This window comes from Dysidea avara, chromosome 11 (genome assembly GCF_963678975.1).
Source record: "Dysidea avara chromosome 11, odDysAvar1.4, whole genome shotgun sequence".
Taxonomy (NCBI): domain Eukaryota; kingdom Metazoa; phylum Porifera; class Demospongiae; order Dictyoceratida; family Dysideidae; genus Dysidea; species Dysidea avara.
The window spans coordinates 7600209-7623888 of record NC_089282.1 but is presented as its reverse complement, the minus strand read 5'-3'; the positions used below and the strand labels follow the sequence as shown (position 1 = coordinate 7623888).

The following is a 23680-nucleotide window of genomic DNA, read 5'->3' as shown; positions in this document are numbered from 1 at the left end:
CCCTTCCCTACCCTATAGGCTTGGAATTTTAGGACAACATTCCATTTAGACAGACTGGGAACTATATGATATAGTATATATAGCATATTATAAGTTACCTATCAAACTTACGCAATAATTAAAAATTCTTGATGCTTTTAAATAGCATACTTAGCATCAGCAGTGTCCTCAAATTCAATCATAGGGAGTCTAGTCTTAAGACTTTTCTTGGGAGATATCCAACTAGATTCTTAGAATGTGATCGTGCTTCATGCATCAAGCTATAACAATCATGAGAAAGAATAGTTTTACTTTGCGTAGCTATCTATAATTATTATGAGTTCCACCCAAGAAGTTCTGAAAAATTAACTTCTTGAGATTGGATATTCGATTTAATTAATTTTGACAGCCAAGTTACACTATAATTTGTAAGTGTCACACAGACTGTTTCAGTGAAGCCTCACTCTGATATCAATGGCTAGGACAAAATTAATTTAATATGTAGCTAGCTACCTGTAGTAGCCACAAATAACTATCACAATGCTGACCTGAAAATTGTGCCTTTTTGTGATGTTTCTAGTGTAAATGTTTATAGATAGTTTTGTGATTGTGTGATATTTCAAGTATATAGTGTTTCTGACTCCCTGTAAATTCACAGGCTTTAAGTCTTCTCACAGGTCACTCCATAGAATAGTGTGCAATTGATCATCATATAGTACTTAGAAAACTATTATTCCATTCAGTTTTTAATAACGTCAGCAACTCTATAAATTAAGAGTTATGTATAGTTAAAATTAATAGCAGTAATACTCTCAGCTGCTCTGCATTTAAGTATAGCATAGCTTTAGACTATGATTACTCTATTATAGAGTATTGACTGCTCTATTAAGAGTATAATGGAGGATGCTTGAAGGCCCCCCTCTATGACCAATATTTTTAGTCTGTATAAAGAGTCATTCATGCAAGTATAATACAATTACAGGAAACCTTGATTAATATAAATTCTAGCATACAGCACTAACTGGCTGGTAGACTGCTAACTTAAAATTAATCAGTTAAGTGATTAAGGGTCACTCACTCCCCTTCATTGACTGGTACAAAATATGCACAATTTAAATGGATGCCAAATCATATGCAGCTAGCTATATTGGTATGCAGATTCTTTCTTTGTGGTTAACAGGCTGTGACCGGATTTGTAAAAAGGGGTCTTCCACACACATCCAATTCCGTAAACTTGGGAGACCATAACTTTGTGATCAAGTAACATACCAACCTGAAATTTTCACAGTAAATTCAGCTGTGTGGGTGCTCTCTTCTGACCAAATTGCAAGTCAATAGCTGTTTCCCATCTGAAGTTATGAATTGTCAGAGTCAGAATGGTGACCAAATTTACAATCAGGGGTCTTCCACACACAATTGCTGTGTTCTTTTTAAAATTATGGGAAGCCACAGAAATTAATTGCACTATTTTTGGTGTTAAAGCTCTATGCATTGCATGCAAAAGTAGACATCCAATTTACCAACTTTGATGATCCATAACTTTAGACTAGCAGAAATTACTGACTTGAAATTTGATCAGTTGTGACCACCACCATAGTGAACACTAAGTCAGTATTCCAATTTCACAGAATTGGATAAGGGTGGAAGACCCTTTTATTACCAGTATTATAACATACAGTAATGCAGATGCAGTTTTTTGACCTCCGTGTGATGTTACTTACACAGCATTCACAACTTAATTGTATAGTAGCTTATACATGTGTGTACAATCAACCCTGTGTAGTACTAAATGTTCTCAATATCTACCACTTTGTAGCAGTGGTTTGAATAATATATTATGGCATAAAAGCTACACAGTGCTTCATATAATATGTATTAGACATTGTATCATCTCTCCTATCATGTTGTTTACACATCACCGAACATCTCATGATCTCCAGAAAAATTCAACATTGACACAATATAAAGAATTCTAATGTGCGAATATTATATACATATGTATATATCCATGCAGGTTCCAAGAGCTCTTCTTTCATCCACCAAACACTTTGTGCAGCTTTCCTAACTAAGAAACAATTATAGTCTTGCTGAGTATACTTGAAGTTTGCTAAATTCTTGCAATATTACTTATAATGAAACTGTATGAAATCTATGCTTGTTTCACTTAGAGGTTAAGATAACTGCAGCCATTTAAAATATATATTATATACAAGTACCCTAGCAAGATCACACCACTTCCTAAATGCATACATGTATGGCAGTTCACTTTGCTACACGTAGGTTAATACACAGTAAATTCAAATGGATCAATTCCACCTCCATGGGTAAATTTAAACTACAGAAATTTTAGTTAAATTAATGACGCCATCTAATGTAAAGGTGGTTATAACCGGAGTAGGCATTTGAACCAAAGCAGTCAAAATAACCAGGGAAGGTCAATATAACTGTTCACTTAGGATGTTGAATTAACATATTCGGTAATTTCAGTGTGTATTGTCAAGTTTGCTATAGTAGTTTAGATGACCAACTACATGGTCAAATTTATATCAGTACACTGGTCATTATAACATTTGTGGTTAATACTGTTACATCCCACAACCAAAAGTGAACGTGGAGAACATACCGTAATTCGCTTTATTTTCATGCAAAAAAATTTCATGATAAAATTTTTTGTGTAAAAATATTTTCGTATGATTTATGTAGATGACTGCTTTATTAGAGTAGTTCGATCCTTTATAAAAATTTTCGTGCAAGAAATTTTGCATACAAAAATTTAATATGGTAAACGAGAAAAAAAGCAAATTACGGTAGGTTTTATTACAATTTGAAAACTCTATAAGATCAGGTATGTTTAAAGTATTAAGATGCAGTATGTAACAATTATTGTGAATATGTGTCATAACGTACGTTATTACTAGTGATGACTAGCTCATTAATTATAATGAACAATATTTTGTGATGAGACTTAATTTTACAACATATGGTTAAAAAATGACCATGATGGCAAGGTTATTTCAAACACTTAGCTGGTGGTTGAAGAGACCATGGGACATCTTGCAAAGTTGTATATCCTTGGGTCATTATTACCAAAAAACAGTTGTTTGAAATTGCAGGCAAAACAAACCAAAAAATTTGGGTCATTTGTGCCTATTTGAATTTAGTGTAGTCAAGTTGGTGTCCTGATATCAAGCAAGACTCAGATCACTAATGAAGTTTTACTCCTCATGCTATAGTATTCTCAGCTTTCTGTCAATGGTAGCTGAGTGTCCAATATACTGCATAGGCCATGCATATTTTTCTCTCTATAGATGTTGTGTGCTGATATGCAGCCCATTCTCACAACACTGATATTCACCACTGGAAAGAACATACTCTCCATTTGTGTATCTCATACAAGCTCACCCCATCTATAGGTGATGATACTGAATCCTAACAAAGTTTTTCAGTTAGTTTCCTTTCATTCTGCTGTTGTCCATCAAACACCCTTGTCAATCTCTTGAGCATCTTTTATGTGGTACTTGAAATTGATGTCAAGGTGACATTTGCAAACACACAATTGAGACATAACTATACCTGATAGAACAGAGTGACCTATATGCAAACCACATAAGCATACATGGCTATATAAACCGTGTACTATTGTTTCTAGTGCTGTATCTAACTACCCAATATCACCATATAAATATGCTATTAGGATGAAACACCATACAATGTGCAGTGTACAGGTGTGTATATACATGCGCGTTAATCATGAAGAATTGTTGTAAATCAAAACAGCATTAGTCATTGTGTCTACTTAAAGCTTCTCCAACGGAGCTTGGCAACAACTGGTATCTAACTTTCCGTCCTTTCCTACCATTTATTAGGTTAGAAATCTGTATAGAAAAACATGTCACTATAATGCATGACAGTTAATTTACTATACAGTATAACATAAGAGCACTGTTTGATTACAGTATGTACATGTGTACTGTTAGTAAAGCCATAATAGTGTATCTTTATCACAGTCACCTATTAAGTGCCTCTAAAAATAGGGTCATTCCATGTCAAATCAACAAGGAATTTAGGGTCACCTCTCGGATTTTGACGAAACTTGGTGTGTTTGTAGTACCTGTGGTGCTTATCACTCATGCAAATTTTTAGCTCCATACATTCCATAGTTTCTGATTTATGACCTCAAATATTTTGAATATTTCATGAAAATTTGGTCTATCTCTGGTTACAAAATCAACTGCAATTTTGTGCTGTGTAAATATTTTTAAACACAGTTTTCACTGATGGAAGACTGTTGATTGACCTTTCCAGTGATCCCTAAATTATGGGATATCTACTTAATTATGGTTCAAAAGTACTTCATTGAAAACTTTAATCCTTTATATTTTGAAAAATGCTGCTTGAAATTTTTCACATACTTTTGTGAATAATGATTGGGTCATAGTCTATGTTTGATAAAATTTTTGTGGTGGGACCACAATGGGCTCAAGAGATATAATGAATTATGTTGTGGTATGTGGAGGAATTTGCAGGCTATTATTGCTGTATTGGAGTGTACACCTCCAATAACCACTCACTGCCAAGTTTGTCTTACAGAGTGAAGGTGTCTAGGTACATTGAAACCTGTATTAATGACCACCTGTATTGAAAGACCATCCATAAGCTGCAGTTAATTTATACTTTAATTTGATCTTAATGTATAGCACCAAAGCATCAATCTTTTCTAGCAAATCCAAAAATGGTCCTTATTAGACAGGTTGACTATAAATGAGATCATCATGCGTCCATAAACACATTAATGGTGTACCATCTCTTCAGTTATACCTTATTTATTAAGTAAAATCTCGCCGTAGTGCACTTACATACATATCCCCACTCTACACTATTCAAGTTACGTACATGGCTGCATAGGTACAACAGACCTCCTCAATAAGGATATCTGGGTACCTTGATAGCCTCATGACCTCACTTTGTAATTGTACGTACATTTTGGACCCAAGACAAGTCTGTGGTTTCTCAAAAATGAACACTTTATCAATGGTCCAGGGAATAGAATAGTTACACTGTACATAGTAGATGCATTACTTGTACCAAGAGTTTTTATATTATTAACACTTGCTTGCACCTCAATGCGTGATTTATAGTACTGTAATTACTAAAATTAATGGTTTTTCAAAGTATTGTGTTCACGTTTTTGAAGGTCAGTACAGGTAAATGTTCAACATGTTTACTTCCTATGTGAGTATGTGTATGAATTTATGACTTGATCTTCAAAGTGGTCGTGAATGTAAAGTAATGTAGTAATTAATTTCACACATTGAGGTACAATTAATGCATGTACGTATATGGCAAAATCCCTCCATTGTTAGGAACATAATAAAGTGCTCATATTACAGAAGCTACAGAAGTGTCTTGGCCAAATGTACGTGCACCGCTATAGATTGGGAATACATGCAGTGTATAAACAGGTGCCCTGGTTATCAAGGTATCCAGGTATCCCTTCTGAGGAGTTCTGTTGTATGTATCTATGCAGCCACATATGGAACTTAAATATGGCCAAATCCACTACAGTGGGATTCAACTTAATAAAGAAGATAATTGTGAAGAGATGGTACAACATTTACACGATGTTTAGGGACACATGGTGATCAGATCTATAATTTATAGTCAACCTGTCTAATGAGGACCATTTTTGGATTTGCTAGAAAGGGTTGATGCTTTTGTGCTATACATTAAAGAAGTATAATTTAACTGCAGCATATTGGTGGCCTTTCAATACAGGTGGTCACTAATACAGGTTGCAATGTACCTAGACACCTTCACTCTGTAAGACAAACTTGGCATTGCCTTGTTGTGAGTGGTTATTGGAGGTGTACACTCCAATACAGCAATAATAGCCTGCAAATTCCTCCACATACCACATCATAATTCATTATATCTCTTGAGCCCATTGTGGTCCCACCACAAAAATTTTAACAAACATAGACTATGCCCCAATCATTATTCACGAAAGAATTTGAAAAATTTCAAGCAGCATTTTTCAAAATATAAAGGATTAAAGTTTTCAATGAAGTACTTTTGAACCATAATTAAGTAGATATCCCATAATTTAGGGATCACTGGAAAGGTCAATCAACAGTCTTCCATCAGTGAAAAATGTCTTTAAAAATATTTACACAGAACAAAGTTGCAGTCAATTTTATAACTAGAGATGGACCAAATTTTCATGAAATATTCAAAATATTTGTGGTCATAAATCAGAAACTATGGAATGTATGGAGCTAAAAATTTGCATGAGTGATAAGCACCACAGGTATTACAAACACACTAAGTTTTGTCAAAATCCGAGAGGTGACCCTAAATTCCTTGTTGATTTGACATGGAATGACCCAATAATTATTGCTTTGGTAGCCTTTTAAGGTTTTAATCAAAGGAGGTTGAACGTGCTGTAAGCGCTACCTAAATATATTACTCTAAATTGCATTGTTTTACTTGGTATTTCATGTGACCCTCAATAGTTGCAATACAAAACTGAAAAATGATGGGGTTCACTGGGGATCGTTAGACATTCAGAACATGCTTCACGTAAGGTTCAAGACAATGCAATCTGTTTTGTAACAAGTGCTTGAATTCTGGGTGAAATTAATACTAGAACTCCAACAAAAGTCTACTAAGGTAAATACGCCTGTCTGTCATGCATGCACCAATGTAGGGATCACACAGAGAAGTTTTATGAGCAAGGTGCTATAACCATCAATATGCATAACACAGTATCTTTAAGTACATACCTTCTCACGATTTTGATAGAGGACATATGCTACAGGAACCACAATTAATATAACAATTATCATAGGAAACACAAAACTATAAGAACTTTCAGTAGTTGGATTCTCCGAGGCACCATCACCAGCAACTGGTGTTGAGCTTGCAGTAGCAGAAACAGTTGAACTCTTAGTAGTAATAGTAGATGAACTAACAACAGCACTAGAAGTCTGAACTTCAATAGTTGAGCTCACAATAGAATTCTTCACTAAATTCTGAACAGTTCCGGTAGAGGGAGTAGAAGTGGAGGTCTTATTTGCAACAGTATTGGTAGAAGTAATAATTGTGGATGAACTAATATCAGTAGAATTAGTCAAACTGGTAGAAACTTCAGAAGTGGTGGTAGCAGCAACCGAAGTATTGATTATAGTAGTGATGCTAGCAGCAGTACTATTGATAGCTGGCATAGGAGTAACATCGGAAGCTGTGGTAGGACTGTTGACAGTGCTGAATTCACCGCTACCCTCATTATCTGTATAGAGAGAATCTTCAATCACAGGATGATGTATTGTATACATTTTCAACATCTATTAGTACTTTAACATAATGGCATCGCCTAGGATTTTCTCCACAGTACATTTTGTGTATTTCTTTGTATAGAAATGTAAAACCTGAGGCATACACCATGCATACAAGTTAAAAGTACACTACGTATTTTAAATATACCATGACAGGAGACATCATTTTAAGCTGAAGTGATCATGAGCGTATCAAAAATCCCAGCCAACATTGCTCAAAATAAGCAAATACCTCATTACGGTGTATTAAGAGGTATTAAGTGATACTAAAAACAGGAATAAGATACACATTAATTTTTCACTAATCAAGACGCACGGTAGTGTGTCGTGCGGCCCAAGAAGCCGGTGTGCAACACCCATGAGTATATTGACAGGAAGAACGAAAATGCAATTTTTGCACCTCCGTAGCTAAGTGCTGCCTTGATGAAACAAGACGATTTTTGCTGTGGACACGCCCTCCAACTTCAGTACCCCACATTCCAAATTTGAGCGAAATCGTTTCAAGCATTCCCGAGATATGCGACTTCAAAAATTGGCTTAGTTTCTTCGTTTTTTTCTTCTTATATTTCTTTCTCTTTTCGCACACTTACAAAAACTGCTATAAAACGCAAACGCAATATCCGATTGCCTTGAAATTTGGCACACAGAAGGGGGGCATAAAGGCACATCTCTGTACCGAGTTTGGCTGGAATATGATAAACAGGCAAAGAGTTATTAGCGATTATTCATGAAAAATAATACCAATATGTTGTCACGCCTACAGGGTAAACCACTTATGGGAAGAAGCTGAAAATCGGTGGGTGAATAGGTTAACTATTGAACCTCAAACCTTTTGTGGTTTGAAAGAAATCGAGCTAAAAGCCAGGAAGATACAACGAAAAAACCAACAGTGTGTAACGATTATGCAATTGAGATTAGCTAATAAAAAAACGACTACTTTCCATGCCTACCAGAAAAACTGCTTGGGGTAATGCTTTGAAATTCGCAGTACAGATGGAATAATCATCGTAGAAAGGTTCTTCAATGGTGTAGAAGAATCAGACTTAAAGCCACGGAGTTATAACATGAAATCCAACTTGGTGTAACAAGTGCGAGATTGAGATACTCTAATAGAACAGTCATCCTAATAGAGCAGTCACCCTGAAAAGAATTCAAGAGATCAGCTAGAAACAAGTAACCTGTAGAGATCAGCTACAAACAAATCGCCCTGTAGAGAGTTCAGCTACAAACAATTCACCCTGTAGAGAGATCAGCTAGAAGAAGTTACCTTGTAGGGAGTTAAACTATGTAGTTCAGCTAGAAGAAGTCACCTTGTAGAGAGTTCAGCTACTAACTAGTGACCTTGTAGAGACATCAGCTAGAAGAAGTTACCTTGTAGAGAGTTCAGCTACAAAGAAACCATTATGTAGAGAGTTCAACTACAAACAAGTGACCCTGTAGAGACATCAGCTCGAAGAAGTTACTTTGTAGAGAGTTCAGCTGCAAACAAATCACCTGTACAGAGTTCAGCTGCAAACAAATCACAGAGGTCAGCTAGAAGAAGTTACCTTGTAGAGAGTTCAGCTACAAACAAATCGCCCTGTAGAGAGATCAGCTAGAAGAAGTTACCTTGTAGAGAGTTCAGCTGCAAACAAATCACCTGTAGAGAGTTCAGCTACAAACAAATCTCCCTGTAGAGAGATCAGCTAGAATACGTTTCCTTGTAGAGAGTTCAGCTACAAAGAAACCATTATGTAGACAGTTCAACTACAAACAAGTGACCCTGTAGAGACATCAGCTCGAAGAAGTTACTTTGTAGAGAGTTCAGCTACAAAGAAACCATCATGTAGAGAGTTCAGCTGCAAACAAATCACAGAGATCAGCTAGAAGAAGTTACCTTGTAGAGAGTTCAGCTGCAAACAAATCACCTGTAGAGAGTTCAGCTACAAACAAATCTCCCTGTAGAGAGATCAGCTAGAATAAGTTTCCTTGTAGAGAGTTCAGCTACAAACAAATCATCCTGTAGAAAGATCAGCTAGAAGAAGTCACCTTGTAGAGAGTTCAGCTACAAACAAATCACCCTGTAGAAAGATCAGCTAGAAGAAGTCACCTTGTAGATAGTTCAGTTACAAAGAAACCGTTAACCATCATGTAGAGAATTCAGCTACAAACTAGTGACCCTGTAGAGACATCAGCTAGAAAAAGTTACCTTGTAGACAGTTCAGCTACAAACAAATCACCCTGTAGAGAGATCAGCTAGAAGAAGTTACCTTGTAGATCGTTCGGCTACAAACAAATCACCCTGTAGAGAGATCAGTTAGAAGAAGTTACTTTGTAGATCGTTCAGCTACAAACAATTCACCCTGTAGAGAGATCAGCTAGAAGAAGTCACCTTGTAGAGTGCTCAGTTACAAAGAAACCACCATGGAGAGTTCTGTAATAAATATATGTATTATATATCCCCCCCAAAAACACCTTCGCTGTAAAAAAAAGGCGCGTCCAAGAAACTACAAGTATCTGTAACCCCATGTAAAACAGATAAGCTGTAGAAAAACACTCCATGAAATTAATGGGTAACTGGAAGAGCTGATATCTGGAGTGGCCAAGAATCAATAATGTCACTACAACTGACTATGACTTTCAATAGTCAGAGTAAAGAAAAAAAAGGCGGCCAAATTACCAGCCAATTAGAGTTACAAAGAATTAATTTAGGATGTAGCAAGGGTGAATGTATAGAACACAGTTGAATGATTAGGATTCAATGTTGCAAGTTTATAATTGTAGTAAGTTGTATCAACTTAACTTTTATTCTTGGCCGCTTCAGATATCAGCTGTTTTGGTTGCCAGTTACTTTTATTTGCCTGTTTTACAGCCAAGGTATTCTTTGGTAATCATAGTCAGTTGTAGTGACATTATTGATTCTTGGCCGCTCTAGATATCAGCTCTTTCAGTTGCCCATTAATTTCATGGAGTGTTTTTCTACAGCTTATCTGTTTTACATGGGGTTACAGATACTTGTAGTTTCTTGGACGAGCCTTTTTTTTACAGCGAAGGTGTTTTTGGGGGGGATATCACTAATTTTTGTCAGTTATATAATTTACAGACCCAATGTTCAAGCCATGGGGGGTGTATGATGAATTCTGCCTTGTAGAAGTGTTGCAACCAAACAGAAATCTGCTGATAGGTGGTGAGCATATAACATACATTCTTATAGTAGCTGTTAATTTTTTATTAGGACAAGGGCCAGTGGAAATTACTGGTCATGCCAAGCAATAATGACTACAGTCAGGGTTACCAAAGATGTGTGTAAAGCACTTATTTGCAAAGTGTGCTTTTCTAGGTGATCTTGGGGAATGTCACCATCTTGAAATAGCAACTCTGAGATTGCATCTGGGATCTGGGAGTGTTTTCAGACAGAGATGTAAATATTCAGCTATATTGTTCAATGACTGTTCTATTAGAGTATTTATTGCTGGACTGTTCTATTGGAGTATATCAATCATTCTGTACTTGTCAATGAATAAAACCTGCTATGACCACTGCCATAGTGCCCTGAGGACGACCTATCAACTTGGTTTGCAACTCGTAGAATAGCTAGATGCTTTGCTAAGGGTTATGAAAGAGATCACAAACATCATACTATTATTTTTATTTCACCACATACAAACACACATTTAATCATATACAAGCACAAGACGCACACAAAACGTGCAAACACTATATACACATGTTCACAAACATACACCACATATTGGTTGTACTCAAGTTAATATCACATCTCTTGTGAAATGCTCTTGTAGGAGAGATGGTAGTGCCTTTACTTGGTGCTAAAAAGTTATTGCAGAAAAGAAAATTGTGTTGTAGATACTGTTTAGTGCCGGTTAATTACAAATGTCACTCCATAGTTAAGCCATGAGGATATCCAAGCAAGTGTCTTTGGTGTTGCGACTGATGTTCCAGGTTAGTTGCATGTGTGTTTAATTTAAGGTTAAGTTCAGTGCCTGCTTGTTCTTTTACAGGTCTCACTTAACCTTGTGTCATCATGCAGACATCTGAATATTGTGCAAGCTGTGTGGAACAACCCCAACTCACATAGGCAGTGGAGACGGGGGGGCCAGGGCCATGCCCCCCCCCCCCCCCCCCCACTTTTATGGGACACTGTTTGCAAGAAAAGGTCGAGATACTCTAATAGAACAGTCAGGATCTGGATACACTAATAGAGCAGTCACAGAGAAGCAGTGTAGCAAGCTACTTAGCTACGTATGTGTAGTTATAAATAAGGAGATATAATTGGTGGAGAGCAGCTATTGTCAGCAGGTATTGACTTTTTTTGGGGGGGTCTTCAACTTACAGTTGGCCTGGCCCCCTCACTCTTTGACCTGCTCCACCGCCCCTGCCAACTCATATACATAATCATTGGCAACCACGAACCACATGCGTATGTACATTCAAGCAATCTGTTACAAAAGTTGAAAGCCACAACACAAGCTCATACCGGCAAACCATGAACCACATTCCAGCAATTTGTTACAAACTTTGTTGCACCATGGTATGTGCATAATGATCAATTAATGAAAGCCACAACACAAGCTCCATGGTGCATTAATGGAAATAAATAAGTTCCACCTGACTGACAATTATCACGTGACCTATTTAGGGGATATCCCTTGGAAAGTCCCTGCACAGTAACACTTCAAGTGAAAAGTGAACACACTTGATACGTGATTTATATTATTATTGATGGCAGTCCATGTCTTGAGGGAGAAGTGTAATATTATTAAACACTAAAATACATTGAAGTACGAGTACCACATTGTACAGCCATAACCAAGAACAAGTTCCACTTGACTGACAATGATCACGTGACCTATTTAGGGGAAATCTCTTGGAAAGTCCCTGTAACACCTCAAGTGAATACATGTGATACGCGGTTTATTAATTATTGATGGCAGTCCATGTCTTGAGAGGACTGAAACTGAATACTACTAAATATTTGTAACTGGATTTCAATGGAGCAGCGAAGCATACTTAACTGATTTGAAACTAAGTTATGTAGAGTCTACACCGCTTGAAGAATGTCGAATGGATATTAAATAGTCGCCGGTGAGAATACTGATGTACTCAGCTCTTCGTGGAGGTTCAGTAACGAAAAGAGGAGTGGAGGTTCAGTAACGAAACGAGGAGTGAAAAAAAATGGGGCTAGTGTACAAAGTGCCACATCTATTCACACTGATTAACCGCGTGTATGCGATTGGTTTTTAGACTGTCAGACGTCTGCACTGACTAGTGCAAGTTCACTGAGACCAAGCTGAAAACTTTTGTGATGGTACCAAGTTGAGTAGCAGCAAATACCAATATTATCCCGCTTGAAATTATATCTCATGGATGGATTGTCAACAAGGTGTACTCGTACAGACCAAACAGCTTTCATTGTCACTGTAGTACCAATTTAGAAGTCCCGGAACTAAGTGGAAGAAGTAAGGTAATCTACATGATGCTTGTACAAAAAAAAATACTCTTTCACATTGCATATATACTGGTCTTTATGTACAGTGAAACCTGTCTAATCAGGACACTGTGTAGTAAGGTCACTACTGGGCCAACTTGTGAATCCTCAAACGTATTACCTCAAGGGTGTGATGAATTTTCAGTTCCCCAAATTTGTCATTTACGTAAAAAGTGACAGATTTTTAGCTGTATTGTATTTAATGCTCGCCTGTCGATTTTACAGGTACAGGGTCGTTGTGGATCTTCAGGTCAGTCTGTGTGTATACTAAGAAATTTTTGTATTACCTCAAGGGTGTGATGAATTTTCTGATCCCCAAATCTGTCATTTGTGTAAAAAGTGACAGATTTTTAGCTGTATTGTATTTAATGCCCTGTCAATTTTACAGGTACAGGGTACTTGGTCATAGCATGCGGTTCTCTCACTAGCAGTGGTACATACGTAAAGATCAAGGTTCGGGGGAGTAAGTTTATATAGACAGTAGGGCTGAGCGATACTGCCATTTTAGTATCACGATCAATACTGAAGCCACTATTCACGATACTGAATAGTTCACGATACTTATGAATAAGTCAATCATAGCTGCTGCTACATACTGTATTGCTCAGCATTCCTGCAGGAAGTCCTTATAGGTGATAGTAAACTAGCCACTATCATTCTTGTTTACAGTAACAGTTATTGTAACACATGCTTTGAGGTTATGTTGTGGTGTTCACACCTCTCTGCAGGGGAAACCAGGTGGATGGACTTTATCACTTACAAGGATTCTTAGCCTAGTACTGCATAACAAATGGATTTTTAATGACAGTAATGTACAGGCATGGTATCACGATAGTTAATAACAAAATATCGTGATATTGATACTTTCGTGATATATCGTTAAAACGGTAGTATCGCTCAGCCCTAATAGACAGAGGAATTATATAATGTTATGTGTGTTCTTTAGTTCTCAATTGTCAAGTGTACGTGGACGATGAAGCCTGGTAAGACCTTGGCATTTTATCTCAGTTGATTACAATCTTCTGAATTTCCAGGATGAGGCGTATAGTTGTGATGGGACTAACTATCCCATTTTATTGTCAGAATTTTATTGTTAATGTCACAAACAATTAATGTGATATATTTTGTTATGTAACATGTGTATTAATTAAATGACATGCATGATGAAAGCCACAATGGGAGTGACTAATTGCTGTTAGGGTGGGTAATGCTATGTAACAAGCTGGTTTGAGCACCACCAGAACACACAAGTTATTTTAATACACCATGTGTGGTGTGGCAACAAGAATTATGCTTGGAACACCTTCTCTAGTGACGCTACGTTCTTGACGCTTTCACACTTGTTTATAAGACATCTGCCAATTATCAATGCATGCATGAGGTGTGGCACTAAATGGAGTTTAAAAGATTTCTGCTTAAAACACCTTCCCTAGGGAACTTACGGTTCTACACGCTTTTACAACTTGTTTATCAGACATTAGGGCTTGTGTCCACATCGTGTCTTTAAAAGTTATTGTAGGGATTAGAGGTTTGATCGAAGAAAATACGCGTATGAACAAACCAGGATTAGATAATGTCAGTGCTAGATGGACTGTACAGACATGGGTAAGTTGATTGGTATAAGGTGACGCTAGGTGTAACACAAGGTTGAGAAATAAAGCGAAATATGTCTAAATACGCGTTTTAATACAGTCCGCACCGGTCGCAAGAAAACTACTACTACTACTACTACGAAAAAAGATTTTTTTATTATGTAACGCAATACAAACCTATTGAGAGATGTTGCATAATTCAGGGATAATATTGCAAAACCGTCCCTACACGTAAATAACTCACAGTAGTGGCCGCGCGTCTTTTAATTGGGCATGCGCTTTGTAGTTTCTTGGCCGCGCGCCTCACTACCGTGAGTCTTGATATAATTTGTACATTTACTGATAAAATCAGAAATATTTAAAGTATTTAACATCTGCTTCATCTTTTCTTCTTCCTGTGGTAAAGAAAAAAATATAGGTTTAAAAAGCCTCAAAGCTGGCCATAGGCTGGCTTTGGGGTATACAAATACAAAAAGAAGTGATATCTAATCCAAAACAGCCAAGCTGTAAATAGAGTGCAACCCTCAAAAAGGCTATGGTGAAAAAAGATGTGAAATCCAAGGTGGTGGTCAAGAAATGGCTGTGATGATAGGTTAATGGTAAAAAGTTTAATAGTGACAATTCAAGTGAATTTTTGTGTTGCTTGGTCTTGGCACAAAAATTCAACTGAATTGTCGTTATTAACATTTTTACCATTAACTTACCATCACAGCCATTTCTTGGTCGCCGCCTTGGATTTCACATCTTTTTTCACCATAGCCTTTTTGAAGGCCGCACTCTTTTTTTTACAGCTTGACTGTTTTTGATTAGATACTACAATTATGACCAAAACACCCAGTGAATAACAGTCTGTATATCAGTGTATTTTGAGCAAGCTACAAAATTACCGATTTCAATACCAATATGTTTTAGTAGCAGGTTGCATAAAAGTTTTCAGTATGGACACTACAATAAATGTTTAAAATATGACAAAAATCTTAAAAGATGGTTGCTAAAAAGTTTTGTAAAAAGGGGAAAAGAAAGACTTGTGAAAAGGTGCAATAAAAAGGTCTGAGCAAAGTATAACAACTGTGAATTGAACTCTTGGCCACTACGAAGCAGTTGGCATCTCAAGCTTCATGCTTTACCCACAGTTCTACAAGGTCAACTGTGCAAATAATTGAGTGCTTATTGAAATATCTGCTAAAAGTCAACTTTTAACCGATTTTCAATATTACCATGTGATATTAGTACTGAAAACATCGGCGTACCTCTATAATATGAACCTTCGGTTAACCAAATTTCAAAAATAACCATTCTACTGTATTACAGTGGGTGTTCTATTAGAGTAGTTGAAGCACACATTATCATTGGCAATAGCATTGTTTTAAGCACAAAAGTTTGGAGTGACAGATTTTTCAGTTATGTATCTCAATACCACATGGTCCCAAGGGGCTCAGGAACCACTGTACTGCACTCAGCAGGGCTCATGCTAATAGTGTAATCACCATTCGATGTCAATGCTCAATTTCCTTGGGATATATACTAAAATATATGAAGTAATTAAACTAATGGCAGTTTTGCATTAATGACACCTTAGAAAGTGGCAGATTCAGAGGACCTTTTGAAGGTTTTAAATTTCGAAGAACATATATTTTGAAATCCGGTACAAAAATAAATGGAAATTTGTGTCACAAATTATGCAAGATATGCATACCAACAACTGACTTACTGATGGAATAATCCCCATCTTTATGTGCTGGATAGAAGACTGGGGTCTCAAGTGGAGTAAATTTTAATCAGCCACTGGCTTGATTACGCCTGTGCTAGAATTGTAGCAAACAGCGTCAAAACTAGGGTTCCACTGATACAGAAAAATACCTACTGATCTGATACCGATAACTAGCAGTAAATTTTCACTGATACAGATTCTGATACCGATAATTTCCATGCAATTTATACGCCTCTCAAGTTAGCAATGTTAGACTACTCTATTGGACTATTTTATTGTGCAGTGACTGTTCTATTAGAGTATTTCAATCTTTGTCATTGTCATGCAAACATAGTAAAGTAGCAGTTGCTCAACATTCAACAAAGCAATTTCTGCACCTTTTATGCTAGAATAATGCTCAAAACACTATTTCCAGCCTGTTACACCCCAAGTTTTTCTAGCATAGCACTTATGATTATAGTTATGATGATAATGATTGGCACAAGTGGCTATTAATTGGTATCGGAATACCTAAATAACCGATACTGATCAATAATAAAATGCCCAATATTGGCTCTGATTCAATACTGATCCGATTATTGGTGGAACACTAGTCAAAACCCCAACAGTGGCAGATCTGGATCAGCTGTGTACTGTAATCATACTGATTAAGACACAAGCAATGACATGTCTAAGCTAATATGCTTGATCATGTGAAGGTAAGTTACTTTTAATTGTGGGAATTTATTTTCGAAGAATATAGTCAGTTTGCGTTCACCTGAGCCCTCATTTCTTGTTAATAACTTTTGTTATATGGGCCAGCTACCCAAACATTTACTGTAGTAGCGCTGTGAAACCCTTTAAATGCCGGAACTGTTACTCAAAAAAGTGTTTTGATATGGGAAAGAACAAGTGAGTTACGATCGAGGCTTTAAAAATATTCCATACATTTAGTATGGAATATTCAGGTGTACAAACATGTTTACAACATAAAAACATGCTTATTCCAGTACAAAACCATTGGAAGTGAACACATGCATGTTCACCTCTTGATATTACTATATATTTGGCAGGGGCTCAGGTGAACGTGTGCTGACTATAGCAGGTCTTGGGAATTTTGAAAGAAGAGCCTATTCAAAACCCTTCAAAAATTACCCGCTATATGGTATATGAATGCAGGTCCCTAACTTGCAGCATGATGTTGCAAAGAAAATACTAGCTTTGTTAAGAGAAGTAATACTTTCAGGTTCTTTTTACTCTCCTAACTAACTGGGCTTCACAATGAGGTGGAAGATAATTTCAACCAGGGAGGCAATGTCCTAAAGCATGGATATTGCTCAGAAGTTTCTGAGGGAATGTTTCCCGCTCTGTCCTTACATAGGAGACTTCTACAAAAATAACCAATTTTGTAGTACACTAAAGACCTCACATAAATATACCGCTTATGTACAACACAGTACACTGCACTTACCAGGATGATCAACTACAATGGTCCATGAAGCACTGGCAATTCCATACTCATTCTCAGCAAAGCACTGGTACACTCCACTATTAGCTGTGCTGACATTTTTCAATATCAATGTATTATTAATCACAGATATACTATTTTCAGTATTATTTTGAATTTGACTAGTGTTGACAAAAAACTTCAGTGAAGGATTAGGAATGGCTGTAGAATTGCACGGCAATGTAATGGACGTTCCAACAGAGCAATTGACTAACTCATCTGGAGATGATGTTATAACTGGAGGTGCTATATAAATATGTCACAATTTTTACAGTTAAAAAGGGTTATCACACATAAACACAGCAAATCTACATTGTCTATAATGTATAAACATTAGAGTTGATCAAATACTAACACTTACATGTACTGAATCTACATATATGCATACAGTATCTACGGTGATCATCACCAGTAGGCTAATGTATCATGGGTTATTTCTTCACAACTAGCCATTGGCTATGTCCAAGATGTGTACTATCCATGCTTAAAATTAAGTAATACTTAACCAATACTGCAAAGGCGCTGCCAGGAAGGATTGTAAAGCTGATGATATTTTTAGCCACCACACCTCCTAATATACAGTACAATATGATAAATTAGTATAGTAATCATATTGCCTTTATATTCAATGTGAAGAACTCTATGTATAAATAGCTGAGGAGAAAATGTGCGATAAGAAACATTAAGAATTGCTAATATACCGGATACTGAAAAACGTAATTTGCCAATCAGTACTGTAGTACAGTAGGACCTTGATTATCCGAACAGTATAAGTGACTGCTCTATTAAAGTATTTCGCCATTAGGTGAAGGTTCTATTAGAGTAAGTGTACGTTCTATTAGAGTAATTGAATAGAACTTTGCATATAAATGAATGGGCTTCATTTATCTGAACAAATCCAGTTACCTGAACACTTTTATGATTGAACTGGTACACAGGTATTCGGATAATGGAGGTCCTACTGTACTGTATATTAGGAGGCTTGGGTTTTTCTGCCAAAACTGTCATCCAAAAACCAGCTTCACAATGCCATATGGTGCCTTGGCAGTATTGGTTAGGTATAACCAAGCCCAAAAGTGCCTTCAATACGATCCTAAGTACTTCCAATAAATAGCTATAAAATATTTTATTCAATGGAATACTGACTATGACTAACTACCTGCTTGCCTGATTCCTTCAGACAAGCGTAACTCAACAGCTAAGGCTACGGGTTTGATTTTTTTCACTGTTCGACATTGATTCAGTTGGATAGGTGCCCTTTGGCATACCACAGTACGTACAATGCACACGCATCACGGACCTACATTTGTCCTCCTTTGTGTCCTATTTTTTTTTGTTGCTGATAGCCCAAGGTGTCGATTCACGGTAGCTTGATGGCTTCTCTACATTTGTAAATGGGAATCATCCATATTTTCTGTGGTGACTGGATTAATTACAGAGGTGCTTCTCCTACTGTTCTTCATTTATAACATTGTGTAACAGTCTGAACATATCCGAAAGTGAAGCGTAATGGTCACTTCACTTTCAAGCCAGTAATTGATAGTTGGGTGCTCATTCAGTCAAAAACATTATCTCTGGTGCCATCTTTCAATGCGGTATATGTGGGTTCACCAGTCACAATAACGTTACAAAAAAGTAAACAAAGATGTATAGGAAAACTAAGAATTTTAAGTTCGATTAAAGATCATAAAATAATGTAGGGAAACAAGGGAGGTCATCTACACCTGCAGATATGTGTGTAGAGAATAAAAATTCATCAGTACATCTGCAGGTGTAGGCAACTTCCCTTGTTTCCCTACTTTTTTCTATGATCCTTAATCGAATTTAAAATTCTTAGTTTTCCTATACATCTTTGTTTACTTTTTTTGCAACATTATGACTGGTGAGTCCGGTGCCATTTCTTTCTCTTGATGCTGTATGCATGGGTTCACCAGTCATAATAATTTTATTTTACAAAAATTTAACAAACAAGTACACAAAAATTTGGAATTTTAGGAACTATATAGCACATCGATAAAAAAAGCTGGAGTAGTGCATGATATTAAATCACAGTAAAACAATAAGAAGAAGTCTTATATCCCTACTGTGCTCAAGATACTATAACGGAAATGCACAGTAGGGATATAACACTTCTTATTGTTTTACTATGATTAATATCATGCACTACTCCAGCTTGTTTCAGTACTTTTTATCAATGTGCTATGGTCCCTACAGGTTACAAGGAGAATCCTGATAGCAAGGCTCGCTTAGTGTGCATGTCCATGATCTACTTTTCGTTTTCGAATGAAAGCAGCCCAATCCATTAAGCCATAATAGACTATACTTAGAGTTAGGTTTGCTGGTGTGCGCTACTTGTTGCTAACAATATTAGTATATGCAATAGGATGGCTGTCTGTGGTTTTCGGGATTAATAGTGAAAGCAATGTACACAGAAAGGGAAAAGGTTACCCCTTCCTGTTTACAATGCTCACACTATTAATCCCGAATGCCACAGCCAACCATCCTATTACATACACTAATCCGACAACCATAACGATGTCTAAAAAGCAGAAATTCAAATAAATAACTACTGCAAAAGGCTGATGCAGCCATTGCCTAGGAACTATTTCTTTACCTTAGCTATGGTTACCTAGCAACCATTGCTAAGACCAACCATGTTGCTATTGGGCATCTATTGCTATGGTAATGTTAATTTGTGTTTCTAATAGAATCACACCATAACAATACATCAAGGTGCTATTGAGAGTATTATATTGTCCACTTCTTGGATTAACCTCAATACAGGCCAGGGTGCTTACATAATCTATGCTGAACTTTTTTCCCCTGCTTCATGATGATTGTACGTGGGCAGGTTATCCAAGATCAAAATACTGAAATAGAGTAGTCACTTAAATATCCTAATAATGCAGTCAAGTGTATATAAATGTGACAGCTAGTAAAGACACTAGAAATGTAATTCTTACTAGCTCATATTAGGAGACTTTGTATGCACATTGCAATTTGATGTGTATACTGAAACATCGACTGCACATATATGTAGAATGCAAAATTACTCTAATCACAACACTTTTCATGTCAACAAAACAAATCCATTACTGGATTAATAAAAAGGACACAAACCTCATAGACGAATCAAAATTCCAAAATGGAATAGGCATTGCTGAAAAAAAAGAAGGGATCACTGGGATGATAACGTAAACCACAAATCCCTATTTTGACTCTGTCATAAAATTTTAGTTACGTGCTATATTCATCATTTGAGATAGGGATTTGTGATTTACGTTACCACTCCAACAATCACTTCTTGTTTCATGGCTTTTTTTCAGCAATCCCTATTCCCTTTTGAAATTTTCATTTTGTTATTCATCTATGTATCTTATACAGTTGGAATACCAGTATCACTATTAGTACCGGAACATCTCTAAATGTAAAATTTCTTTATTTCCCTACCCTGTATGGAATTTCGTATTTCATGAAGACTACTTATTGCACAGTAATAGAGTGATCCATGCTTACCAAATACAGACACATTGAATTTTGTAATGTTCTTTACGTCCGGGTGCATAGGATTCTTCACATCTCCTATAGTACAATTATATTGTCCTTCATTTTCTTTGTTTACTCCATTGATATGCAGGGTGGTAAGATGGTCAATGTCTTTAGCATCAAAATTAGGTTCTTGCACATTCCCAGGAAAGGACAGACTTTCGTCAGTTAACTGAAAAGAGTATCGCAACTTCTTTACATCATTGGCATGAGCCATGCAAGTAAACTCAGCATCAGTGCCATTCTTTAACATGTAAGAGGAGCTTAATGTGTTATAGACTGTGAGATCATCAGTATAACGTTCTGTAAATAATACAGGTTAATTGCATTCTTTCATTCCAAATTTACACTACAGTACACATACAGTATACATCACAAATTACTCACCAACTACATTTAGTTGATATGACATAAGGCTACGTTCTCTTCCAAAGATAAGCTTATTATTCACTTGGCATTGATATTTAGTCCCATTATCCATATCATCAATATTTCCAATAATCAAGTCACCAGATGGTAACATCTTGTACTTATTTGTATCAGAAGTGTCTATGCTAACTGAATTCACATACCATTCTATCACAGGTGGCGGATTACTGGCTGGGGGGTTACATGGTAATAAAACTAATGATCTTAAGGTAATGTTAACCACTGTGGTACTTTTTTCTTTCCAATCATCACCAAAACCTGCAAATCAAAGGCATTACACCATTAACACAAATGCTTAGGATTTTGCTGGAAGGGAGGGGCAAACTAGATGTCATTGTACAGTGTGCAAAACACACTCTGCAAAAGCATAAAGCTGGAATAATAGCATTCATGCATTCCAGGGATACTCATCAATGTAACACTTTCACATCTCAGATGAAAGCAGCTTCCAGGGCTACATTTTGTATGTAGCTCAGCTAGTTGGGCTATATACAAAATGTAGACTGGGCTACATCTGGGCAGTGATTATATAGATGTTAAGGCCGAAATCGATTGTGGGAATACTCATGTGATTAGTATGCATGACTTGGATTTTGTCATGAAAACCACCCAGATGGAGAGGGCTTTGTTATCCTTGCTATCAAGAGTATACAATAGTAACCAAGAGTATCAAACAAGTGTACTACCCCGTGATAAATGATTGCGCGAAGTAACATAAATATTTCAGTAACTGTTCATTTATATTGCGATTAAGGGTTGCTATATTTAGCACAATTCCGTCACTAAACTAAGTGAAAACATGATAGTGTCAAAGGGATATAGCTAATGTAAAGTTCTGGTACTGCCAAGCGGATCCCTGAAGGCATGGCAACGCGCTCATTTGTGCAACCTCTTTTTTAGCGAGCTGGAGTTATCTTGGGTCCTACCTTATACAATAACTGCTGAATACTTGCTTGAATAACATGGAAAACTGGCGAACAAAGACCTGTTGCCACGTATGCATTTCAAATTACCATTTCATGTAAACAAATAATTGCTGAAATATCTGTGTTATTTTATGCAATCATTAATCACAGACTGATACACCGTTCGACACTCTTGGTTTCTATACTCTTGTCGCTATCCTATGAGTTTAGGCTACTAGTGCTATAGTTTATTCACCAATTGTTTCTGCATGTTTTCGAATGCAGACTACACACCCCATCACAAAGTTATCACTCTACAAGCAATCTGACCTATCTAGGCCTTTAGTAACTCTGTAATTATTTCATAAAGAAATCAATAGCAGGGTTTAAAACATTAAACTTGCGTAACCAAAATTCTTCATGATATCTAAGATTTTCCCATTCATCGTAATCAAACGTAACCAGAATGTATTGGCCGCTTAGCCATAATCAAAAACCATACTGTACATAATACATCCAGTGGTTGCACTCGTATTGGTTTGGGTGATTGATTGCCCTGTATAGGCTATCAGCCTGATACAGATGGGAAGTGTTACATATTAGCTGTAACACGGGCATAAGGGCTTTGCCTGAAATGTATGCCCTCCACCCTCAGGCCTGCAGCCCTCGGGTAGTCAGGCATACATTTCAAGCAAAGCCCGCATGCCCGTGATACAACTATTACATGTACACTGATGTATCAATATTCCTGAAATGGACATATGGCAAAAAAAAAAAAAAAACAAAAAAAAAAAAACTTTGATCTGAGGCATGAAAGTGTGACATGTACAGTTCCATACTCACTGGCATATTGAATTAGAGCTGGTTTACTGATAATACTTCCAAATTTATTAGAAACTACACAACGATACTCTAGCCCCTCTATGGTAGCATCTATTCCTTCTCTTATAGATATCTCCAGTGATCCATTAGGATGTATAGTATATTGTGCATCACCACTTTGAATGACAGTTCCATTACGATACCATGTCACATGCATTTCAACATCTGGAAAGACATGATGATAACTACAAGGGAATATCACATTTACAGGGTAATTAGGTTTCTGTGAATGTACCACTCTGCTTTCAGGTTCAGCAACAAATTTTGGTCCTAAACCTGCAGAATAAAAAAAAGAAAGCATTACATGGCCAAAAAATAGGCATTAACGAAG

The 23680-nt window shown here is 36.7% G+C and overlaps 1 protein-coding gene across 1 annotated transcript in view; it reads right to left on the bottom strand.

The window, feature by feature from the left end:
• Window positions 1-3658: 3658 nt before the first annotated feature.
• Window positions 3659-23680, bottom strand: part of LOC136238286 (contactin-6-like) — a 22182-nt gene continuing 2160 nt past the window's right edge. The window contains exons 2-7 of the mRNA XM_066028683.1: window positions 23311-23625; window positions 21521-21820; window positions 21104-21436; window positions 17552-17833; window positions 6762-7267; window positions 3659-3854 (exon numbers count right to left, since the gene is read on the bottom strand). Of these exons, the coding sequence (XP_065884755.1) occupies window positions 3759-3854; window positions 6762-7267; window positions 17552-17833; window positions 21104-21436; window positions 21521-21820; window positions 23311-23625 (1832 nt within the window). The 3' untranslated portion in view covers window positions 3659-3758. The remainder of the gene's footprint in view (window positions 3855-6761; window positions 7268-17551; window positions 17834-21103; window positions 21437-21520; window positions 21821-23310; window positions 23626-23680) is intronic.